The following is an 11,360-nucleotide window of genomic DNA, read 5'->3' as shown; positions in this document are numbered from 1 at the left end:
TTTTAGTTGTAAATTTTGGGTTTCTGCATGATAACCCCGAAAGGCTACATTTATTAAATCTGCACTACGGCTAAAAGATTATTCATTTGTTACAGAGTTTTGGATGTCTTCTGGTCTGAAGAATCTCCAGCAGCTCTGATGATAGCTTAAGAAGACTGCATGCTGTTCCCTTTCAATGCCAAGCCAGGCCCACTCGGAACCTCGGATCTCAGTCCTTCATGGAGACCAGGTCCCAGCAGGAATGGCAGTGGAGGAGATTGGCACCCAGCTGGTTCCTCCACATGAGATTGCCTCAGGCTATGGGCCGACTGGAGAACAGCTGGTAGCCAGGCCAGTCCTCTGTCAGTCACCCAGGGCAGAGCAGCATGGTGCGGGTTCAGAGGAGGAGGCTTTGGGCATCTTGCCTGTGCATCACAGCTATCATCTTCCTGCTTGTCACACTCCAGGTACCCAGAATTTTGGTTGTGTAGTGCTGATTCCTGGGCCTTTGCCACCACTCCTGCCCCACCCTCTTTTCTCCAAGTACTTTATGTTTTGCTTTATCTCTCAGGATCAGGGTTTTCTGTCTAAGACCCCTGGAAATACTTTCTTCTTTAATAGATGTAAGTGAGGTTTTAGTGAGTGGGTGTGTCAGGTAGAAGCAAATTCAGTGAGCTGGAGGTTCAGTTTGTGACTCTTGGAGGGTCCTGGTTTTAGAGGAAAGTAGAGCTCAGTTTGTCTTATGGGCCTAAAATTTGATGGATTCCACAAAGTACCCTATTGTAATCACTTTTGAAAGAAGGCATTCTTAAGGAAGCAGTGCTATCTTTGGATATTTATCTGTCTGTCTATCTATCTATCTATCTATCTATCTATCTATCTATCTATCTATCTACCTATCATCTATCTATCTCATTTTTTTAAACTTTACTTACTTTTTAATTGCACAGGCAATTCATTGATACATTTGGAGTATTTTAAAGCAAATCTAGGACATCATATCGTTTTACCTGGATTTAGTTAGTGTGATTCTCTAAAGATGGGAACTTTAAAAAATTTAGTATAACCGTATTATTATTGTCACACCCAACAAAATTAATGATAATTACTGAGTACCATCTATATCCTAGGCCATGTTAAATTTTTCTTGATTATCTCAAAAAAGTCTTTTAGAATGGATTGGATTGAATCTGGAATAGACAAATCTCACACATTGCATTTAGTTCGTGTGTCGCAAGTTTTGTGGGCTTTTTTTTTTTTTTACTACAAAAATTTATTTTGCCTTATCTTCATTCCATGTCATAGATTTGTTGGAGAAGCTCGGTCATTGTCCTTTTGAATTTCCCAGATTGTGGATTTGGCTGATTTTATCGTCATGGATTTCTATAATATGATCCTTTATCCCCCACATTTCCTACCACCTGGTAGTGGTATCTGAGGCTAAATGGTTTTTCTTTTTTCTTTTTAAAAAGCTGTTTAGCAGAAAACTCTGTCCTACAGCAATTCCTATTATTCGGAAATGAAGTTATGCCTCACATAGTAGACATTAATTAGAAATGTGGAGCAAAAGTTGTCTTTGAAGTTATATCCATGGCTTTCTAAAAGCCTTTCTTTTTTTTTTTAAGATTTTTTGGGGAATTGGGGGAGGGGAACAGACAAGTTGCTGTCATCTTATTCTTCAGTCTAGTTGTGGAGGACGTTGCTTCACTGGCCCATGTTGGTATTATCATTGCGCTCTTCCCGGCTGAGGCAACGGCCTCTGGACGGCCGCTCACGCTGGCTGCTGGCCGCTCACGCTGGCTGCTGGCTACACACGGTAGCCCATGGCAACCCACTGCCACAGGGGCTGCAGCCTACACCATCGCCTGTGACTCACGGCAGCCCAGCTCCAGGTCGAGGTGTTGTTCACCATCTTATGTGTAGAGGGCAGTGTCAATGTAAAAGCTTTTCTTTAAAGTTGTTGGTTGTACATTTGCAGGGAAGGTTGGGTGAAAGGATAGTGTTTGGCTACAAGTCAACTCCATTCCTTCAAGCTCCTGGGAGAAAAGCCACATTATTATGTTACCGTAAAAATGTTGAGGAAGCTATTAGCGAGGGTTCGTTAGACTTGAGTTTTCAGTGATTGTTTTACTGTTCTAATGCTGACTTTGGTGTCACAGGTGATCCATGATTTTTTAAAGCTAATATCATTCTTTATTCTTTTTGGAATACTACTTGATTTTCCCTCAGTGGTTAATATTTTTTTGGCCATTGGATCCCTCAGAGAATCCAGCATAAGTTAGGGACCATCCCCAGGGAGTTACAGGCTCTATATCACATTAGTGAGCAGTGGCCCTATTCTGACACCAGGGATAACAAGTATGTAAAGAAGGCACAGCCCTCCACTACTCAGAGAGGCCAACACCATTCATATCCCCTGTTGACTGGTGGAGGAGTTAATATTGGGTTGTCAGAAAAGTCATGACGCATTTTTGCAATGAAAAACATAGAAAAAATACATCATGACTTTTCCGACAACCCAATACATTAAAAATGAGCCTTCCTGTAACTGCTTTAATTGTTGTATAGTCTGACTATTGATGTTTCAGTTGTATATGAAACAGACCAGCCCCTTTTATACTGCTTCCTCTAACATATTTTTGTAATACCAGTTCAATATCAAACCTTAAAGTTTTGATATTGAACTGGTATTATAAACTGATTTGATATCAACTGGTTTATATCAAACCCAGACTATCCTGAAATAAATAAAAACTTGTTTTTACATAGGAAGGAGCCCAGTACTCATAGCCTGCTTCACCGTCTCGATTTCTTAGTGGGCATTATTAGAAATATAAGACTCATATTATGACTCCTTTAATTATAATAAAATAAAAAAAATAATTTGGTAATGTATAACTCATTTTCCCTAGAATGTAATTTCTATTAATAGCCAGGTAATAATCCTTGACTCCCACAGGTTTCATTAAGAGATGAAACTATTTCTGGATACTACATATGCATATGAAATGGAGGAGAAATGGAGCTCGTGTGTTTAGTAGAATTAGGCATCCTTGTTGGTAGGTATTTTGGTGGCGTGTCCCTGCTGTAATCCCTAAATGTGTTACCTTACATGGCTAAAGGGACTTTATAGGTGGGATTAAGGTGATAACACCCTGGGATGAGGAGATTATCCTGAATTATCCTTGTGAGCCCAGTGAGAACCTTGCCTGCCTGTGGTCTGATAAAGATGTGACGAAAGAAGAAAGGTCAGAGATGCAACATTGCTGACTTTGAAGATGGAGGAAGGGAGCCATGAGCCTTGTGAGAATTGTGGTTGGCTCTAGAAAACAGAAAAGCAAGGAAACGACCTCCGCCACCCCCACCCCGCTGCCCCCAGAGTTCCCAGAAAGGAACGCAGTCTTGCTGAAACCTTAACTTTAGCCTGGTGAGACCAGTTCTGACCTCCAGAACTATATGATAATAAATGTATATTGCTTTAAATTGCTAAGCTTGTGGTAATTTTTTGCAGCAGCAATAGAAACTTAATAAGAGGCTAAATCATCAAGATGAATGGGAAATGTGCAGGAGGAAATTAAACAGTCTGACTCTAGTAATAATTGTCTTTTCTTTTAGGTAGTGGTTGAGCTGGGAAAATTAGAAAAGAAGAAGTTTAAAAATTCCAATTTACGAGATGGACATGCAAGAATGGAGGAGGTGCCTGCACACCTCTATCCATTTCCTAAGAAAGAAGTAATGACCCTGAATAGGAAAGCCACATTGGACACGGATAAGTACCCCATTATGCTCTGGTGGTCGCCACTGACGGGGGAAAGTGGAAGGCTGGGCCAGTGCGGAGCAGATGCCTGCTTCTTCACCATCAACCGGACCTATGTGCGTCATCACATGACCAAAGCCTTCCTCTTCTATGGTGAGTAGGGCTTCTGCCTTTCTCTCTTTGTCTGCTGACATCCTTCTCTAAAGCTGAGTAATTGCTTACTTCCCGAGGAAGAGATGGTAGAGCTCCCCTTGAAAGCACTTTGGCATGTCTGATTTCCTTTGCCTTTGCTCTCTGGAAGTCCCGATCATTTAGCAAATATGATAAATACATGTAAATCAGCTTGTCCAACGTAGAGGTGGTTGGCAGGGCCACTTGGTATTAATGGAGGAGAAGACATATTTCTAATAACCTTTTCACAGTTGGGTCCTGTGCTCACTGAATTTGGTATTCAGGGAATTGGGTATTGATAATATTGCTGATACCAATTCAGAATGTCACGTGATCATTGCCAGGAGATTTGCATGACTATAACGGGTGTTTAATTGGGCATAAACTAGTTACAATGATCTTTTTTTCATTAGATTAATCAGAAATAAAAATAAAAAGATTGTTCAGCATCAGCTTGTAAGAGCAAATTGGTGTTCGTTACTTCTTTTTTTTTTTTAAGATTTTTTAATTGAATTGGGGGAGGGGAACAGCGCTGGGGGATCGGAGGAAGGGGAACAGACAAGTTGCTGTCCTTTTGTTCTTCAGTCTAGTTGTGGAGGACGTTGCTTCACTGGCCCAAGTTGGCACCATCATTGCGCTCTTCCCGGGTGAGGCAGGTCAGGCGCCGGCTTCTGGATGGCCACTCACAGCGGTTGCTGGCCGCTCAGGCTGGCTGCTGGCTACACACGGTAGCCCATGGCAACCCACTGCAGCAGGGTCGGTGGCAACTCAGCAGTCCAGCTCCAGGTTGAGCTGTTGTTCAGCATCTTAGCTGTAGAGGGCAGTGTCACTGGCCCTCATATGTGGGATCTGAACCAGGGCCCTCTGGCATCCCAAGCCAGCTCTTAACCATCGCGCCACTCGGCCGGCCCTAGATTGTTACTTCTTGATTTGTCAGTTTTAGACATTATATATGTAAGATAAGTATACACACACACTGTACACACACACGCGCATACTCATCTTACTGTGGAAAATGAGTATTTAACTGTCCTTCCTCACCTCTGCCCCCCCACATGCTTGATTTCTCATTCCCATATCCCTTCTAAAAAGTCATATTATTTAAGATAAATAGTCACTGTTTACATCAGTATGTAGTCACAGTGAAACAAGACTACTTGTAGTATACTAAGATTACCTTTCCTGCACAGTTTGTTGTTTTACCTGAGGCAGAATCAGATATTATTTTTTCCTTGTCATCAACATTTTTATTTGGTTTACTGCATGCTAGAATATAAATACATAACAATATGCCCTTTTTTATCACAGGTACTCTTCTGCATAACTAAAATCTATGGCCAACATTTTACAGAACAAAATGTTCTGTAAATTACCAGAAAAGGAGCAAGAATATAGGAAAATAATACATTTCATATAAATTAGAGAGGACAGTTACAATGAAAATCCATTATTTTCCTCTCTAACTCAATTTTACAAAATAAAGTTAACATGTATTATTCTGTGAACTGCTAAAAGGACATAAACACTGTGGCCCTTTCAAAAGACAGTGGTCATGACAGAATGTCATCTTGATGTCGTATATTGTTCTTAGTTCTTCACTGGAGTTGAGCTTCCTTTTGTCGTCTTCTTTAGGTGGTGGTAGTTTGGCAGGATTTTCATCAGGAATTCCAGCTGTAGTGTCTGGGGCTGTAGTAGCTCAGTCTGCACCCAACAAAGGCAGTCTACCCTATAGATTACTGTATTCTCAGGGATGACTTCAAATGTGTTTAAGTTGCAGCAAGCCCCAATGATGCAGCCTCTGGTCAATATTACATTTCTGCCTACGTATGTTTTTGATTCACTCCCAAGCCTATTTTCATGGCTTGGGAATAACAGCCAACTTCAAACACATTATTTGTGCCAATGATCATAGGTTTGGGTTTTGGATCTTCAGTGTCAGGGGTGGTATTATCAGGGTGAGCATTTAAGATAAGCGCCTGTTCTTCTATTAGGTTATCTTCACCAATCACTATTGGCCCAGCTTCCGCAATAATTCGTGCTTTATGGTGGGTCACTGTCCTAGGTCCTGTAGTTTCATCGCCTCTGATTTCACTTTCCACACACACAACTGCTCCAGGAGCAACAGCTTCACACTCTTTTGACTCTTCTCTGCCATGGTTTGGTCTCCGTCTCCAATTGGAGCCGAGATCGATACCTAGAATCAGATATTTTGAAAGAAATGTCTCCCAGAGATTCCTGACTAGCTCCAGTTGAGAATAGTCATCCTTTTTGTCTGGTGCACAGCTGCCATCCTGGCTCCCCATCATACTGGGGTTTCCCTCTGCCTCCCTCTTGTGTTCGATTTTCTGTTCCTTTAATGCCTTGTCTTCCTCTTTCTTGGTTTATGTCATTATTTCTATATGTTCTGAGAAAGGTTCAGGGAAGGCCAGTTTTTAGAGACTTTGTATTTGTGAAAATGTGTTCATTTTGCCATGACTTTCATTGATGGTTTGGCTCAGCACAGAATTCCAGGTTGGAAATTCTTTTCTTTCTGAATTTTAAAGATATTTACCCACTGTCTTTTAGCGTCCAGTGTTGCTGCTGAGGAATCCAAAGCTATTTTGATTTCCCATCCTTTGTGTATAGTGTACTTTTTTTTGTTCTCCTCTCCTTCTCTGGAAAAATGTAGAATCTTTTCTTTCTCACCAGTTTGCAAATTCAGAAATGATTGCTTTGGTGTGGGTCTATTTCCTTTTATTAAGGTGGGTACTTAAAGATCTGGTTGCCAGGAAGTCAACAAAGCCTCGTTTAGTTTAGTGACTTTTCCAGGTCTCCCAGTTCAACGGGTTCACACATTGAATTTTATTAGCACAGTAAGACTCAGTTTTTCTCTCAGCGATGGACTTGCCTCCAACCAAATTCCAGAGGACTGATGCGCAACTGGAATGTTTCTGGTTTGATTTTCATACTTCAGATTTTGTTACTCTCCAGATCCTTAACCACCGATGACTCTCACTGAGAACTGAATATATGCCATTTTCATTATCCCGCAGTCAAGGCTCTGTGTAATCTGACTCAACCTACCTCCTAAACTTAACTCCTGTGATCCTGTCAACTAAACCCTATGTTTAAAAGTCAAACTGAAATAGTCACCATTTTAGGCATAAGCCACAAATGTTCCTAACTTAGCACCATTGTTTATTCTGTTTCTATGTCCCAGAGTGTCCTTTTTATATTGGCCCTTGTCAAAATAATCTACTGAATACCTACCATTTGTTAGGCAAAGTGGATGAATAAAATAATGTCTTATGCCACAGGTAATGATCTGGAGACAAAGATATTACCCAGCTGTAATGCAGGGCTAAATGGCATAGATACCATAAGAGACATGTCAATAAATCTTGGATTTCAGAGAAAGGAGAGAGCATATATTCTTGGAGGGGTCAGGAAAGGCTTCATAAGACCTCCTTCATAGAAAAGGGGAAATTTGAAGTGCACCTTGAGGGATAATGGAATTGGATTATGTTGGAATTGAAGAACATTTCAGTATGAAGAAGAGCATGAATGGGGGCATGGAGATAGAAAATTATGGGTACTATCTGAGGTAGAGTAAGGCTATGACATAGTTTTGTATAAGAGAGATACCATTTGGGCGGCCAGGTGGCTCAGTTGGTGAGAGCGCATGCTCTGAACAACAAGGTTGCCGCTTTGACTCCTGCATGGGATGGTGGGCTGTGGCCGCCCCCCACAACTGGATTGAAAATGGTGACTGGACTTGGAGCTGAGCTGCACCCTCCACAACTAAGACTGAAGGACAACAACTTGACTTGGAACTGATAGGTCCTGGGAAAAACACACTGTTTCCCAATAAAGTTAAAAAAAAAAAAGAGAGATACCATTCAAGACCCTTGAATGTTGGCTTAAAATTTTGCATCAAATTAGGTAATGGTATCAAGGAGCCACCGAAAGTTGAATGGCCTTTTAAAAAACAACTTAAATAAATATAACACATATGAACCATCCTGATTCCCCCCCATTAGATGCAGCCTCTCTTCTGTAAATGTTCACAGAGCATTTTATATCTCTTTTATGTCATTTAATTGAACATCTACTCTATGCCAAGCACAATGCCAGTAACAAGGTAAATAAGGTAACTATGGCATTTGGTGTTGTCCTGTTTGATCTTCTTTTCCCTAGTGGAGTATAAAGTTCTTAACGATAGGGCAGCATCAATTCATCTTAGTACCTCCCCACTCCCTATATCTGCATAGTGCCTTGTTCACAGTAATAGTAGAACTAATAAAATATCAACACTTTAATACTAAAAGCTGTGTTTTATATTTTTTAGTTCTTAAATATCAATTGCATTTTAGGCCAATATTCATCATATACATTTTTTTTACATAGCTTTACAACCTTAAGAAGCTTATGCCTTTTCTCCGAAGCAGGAACTTCTGGTGTGGGGGCCGAAGCACAGTCTATTGGTGAGTTACCTGTACCAGGTAATCTTTCAGGAAATGGCATACAGTAGAAAGTACGCCATTTAGTCTGACACGCTACTTCCCTCTCTTTATGCAGCAATATTTCACCTAGCAGCAATGTTATGACTTGCTTAGACTTTTCCTGGATATGATAACCTGAAAAATGCATTGAATTTGCTTAGAAAAAAGTGTTCATTAAGGCTACAATGAATTTTTATTTAAAAGAAAATGAGGAAAAATGAATATGTGTAGGTACTCAGGAAATACTCCTAGACACTTAGAGACCTAAAGGACCTGAGAGAGAGTAAATGCCTCTTTGTAAAGGTGAGAAGACCAAAGCTCAGGAAGGTTAGGGATGGGCCAGGATTGTATAGGAGCTTGCAGCATAGTGGACCGAGAACCATGGTAGCCTGATACCTGCTCCAGTACTCTCTCACCTGTACCATATATTTATATTTTTAAAGATTTTTATTGGAGAATTGGAACAGCGCTGGGGAATTGGGGGAAGGGGAACAGACAAGTTGCTGTCATTTTATTCTTCAGTCTAGTTGTGGAGGATGTTGCTTCACTGGCCCAAGTTGGCACCATCATTGCGCTCTTCCCAAGCGAGGCAGATCAGTCGCTGGCTTTTGGACGGCCGCTCACTGTGGCTGCTGCCGCTCACGCCATTGTCAGTGACTCACGGCAGCCCAGCTCCAAGTTGAGCTGTTGTTCAGCATCTTAGCTGTAGAGGGCAGCATCACTGGCCCTCATATGTGGGCTCCGAACTGGGGCCCTCTGGCGTCCCAAGCCAGCTCTTAACCAATGCGCCACTTGGCCGGCCCTCACCTATACCATATTTGAATGTACACTCATGAGTATAATTACACCTGGATATTTGGATTTTGGAATTTCTTAAGGTGTATGGATTTTAAACTGATTGAATTAGAAATTCAGTTCATTAATAAGATCTGTTGAGCAAAATAGAATGAAGACAACAAACTTCTGTCTGAGGGTTCCAAATTCTAATTAAGTAGGTCACTTGAAACTGCCAATGAGACTCTGGTGTGGCAGGGTTGAAAAAAGAAAAGGCAGGGAAAATGTTTTGGGCATCAAAAGCTGACCTAATTAGGGGAAATGAAAATGTGAAGGATTACGTGACCTCAAAGCTTTTGTATACCAGATTATTTTTGAGTTTGTTTCCTTTGTGGCCTTTCTTTTGTTTCTTTCTAGAGATGATTCATTTACTTAGTATAAACACATCTGGAATTAATAGTTAAAGACTTTCACTAGTGAAATACCACAAATGCTGTGTCTGGTTTTAGCCATTTTTGCAATGCAAGACTTTAGCTACATTAATAATTCTTTTAAAAATTAAGCCGTCACAAGTAAATAGATTATCGTTTAACCCCAAAGTCCATAGAGTTACAGAAGTTAGGCTTAGAAACTGTCACTGTCGTGATTTCAAAACACAACTCTGTTTTTTTAAACGGTTCTCTTGAAACGTGTCTCTCATGAAGGAGGGGGTTGGGGAGCCCTTGATGAGAATGAGGGTAGTTAGCGTAGGAACTGCTGTGTGTTAGGTGAGCTTCTAAATACAAGTTTTAGTAAATATAGGTTCATGGAGAAAAAGAAAAAAGTAAGCTACTGAAATATTTTACTTCCTCAGGAATATGAGTGCTAGCACAGTGTGATGAAACCTGGAGATTATGAAGAGGCAGCATGTCGGCTGGTCATCCTCAAGAGACAACTAACTACAGCCCAGCTCTTAAGGCCTGGGCCCCACGGGATTGGTGGGAGTCCTGGTACCTCCAGCCCTAGGAGCAGGCTCCTGTTCCCCCTACCCATGGTTTTCCAAGCATTTTCTTGAATGTGATCTCATTTGCTTTTCAAAACAGCTTCATGGTAGGAATTATGCCTATTTTGGTGAAGACGAAACGAAAACACAAAGTTAAAGGGCTTGTCTTAGGTCACTAACTTGGGTGGTAGGAACCAGAACTTTCTCCTAATGGAAAAGTGTGAGGTAATACTATAGTCCAAATTACACTTCCAACCATAGAGAAGACTTAGAGTAAAGGAATAGTCAGAAATGGGTAGTATCATTCTGGGAGGCTTCTGGAAGGACATGAGTTCTAAGAAAGGTTTTTAGAGCAGAGGTGTGGATGCGAGAGGAGAGTGTAGAGAGATGGGTGCACAGAATAATTATGAGTGAAGCAACAGAAATCAGCGTTACAGGAAGCCCTGTGGCCTGACATGTTAATGAACATGGTATTCTGGTTTCAGAAAGATCTCCTGAGTAATAAAGATACACACCAGCTATGGGTTACCAGTTCTCAGAGACTTGTAATAAAACACATTTAGAACCAATGTTAGCAAACGCAGTAGGCGCTTCCTTCATTTCAGAGGACACTGTAGGGTTTCTCAGTGTCTTAGTGTAATCATGTAAAATTAGAAAGAGAGGGAGGTAGGAGTGAGAGCCCAGCTGTTCAGACAAGGCCTCTCCAGGGTCAGTCGTCTGGTGGAATCCTCATCTCTTGATGGCCACTCAGTTTTTTTCAGTCCACTGGGCATTAGTTAGTTACTAAATGAATGGTGTGACCTAAATAGGAGATCCATGCTTAACACCAAAAAGCCGATATATTTGTGTATCTTCATAGTAACAAGAGTGCTGCTGTCAGTATTCAGGGTACCTCCTCCCAAAGACCAACTTAGCCAGAAAAATGGAATGAGAATCGTAAGGTTGCTTAGTGAGCTTAGAATTAAAGTAAACATTTTGCTGGTCTTGAGGGATAGAGGAGATAGCTTGATTAGTTTCCTCTGTCCCTAACAGAGTGTAGTTATAAGCATTGTCATTATGGGTACCTACTCTGTGCTAGGCACCAAAGAGACACCCTCCATGTGTTCTCTTATTTATTTATTTATTTATTTATTTATTTATTTATTTATTTATTTATTTATTTAAAGCTGAGCCATCCAGCCACCTGTTGGCAGCTCAGCGGCAGCTCTGCTCTGGC

General features: G+C 41.0%; 1 protein-coding gene and 1 pseudogene across 1 annotated transcript in view; one reads left to right on the top strand and one right to left on the bottom strand.

Moving 5' to 3' along the window:
• The window catches only part of LOC109382964 (TELO2-interacting protein 2-like), a 110,819-nt gene that overhangs the window by 37,987 nt on the left and 61,472 nt on the right, over positions 1-11,360 (top strand). The window contains 1 exon segment of the mRNA XM_019642879.1: positions 3,595-3,889. Coding sequence (XP_019498424.1) covers positions 3,595-3,889 — 295 coding nt within the window.
• Positions 5,344-6,062, bottom strand: LOC109382963 (dynactin subunit 6 pseudogene; annotated as a pseudogene).

Source organism: Hipposideros armiger, unplaced genomic scaffold (assembly GCF_001890085.2).
Source record: "Hipposideros armiger isolate ML-2016 unplaced genomic scaffold, ASM189008v1 scaffold_73, whole genome shotgun sequence".
Taxonomy (NCBI): Eukaryota; Metazoa; Chordata; class Mammalia; order Chiroptera; family Hipposideridae; genus Hipposideros; species Hipposideros armiger.
The sequence above is the reverse complement of the archived record's forward strand: the minus strand, read 5'-3'. Positions and strand labels throughout refer to the sequence as shown.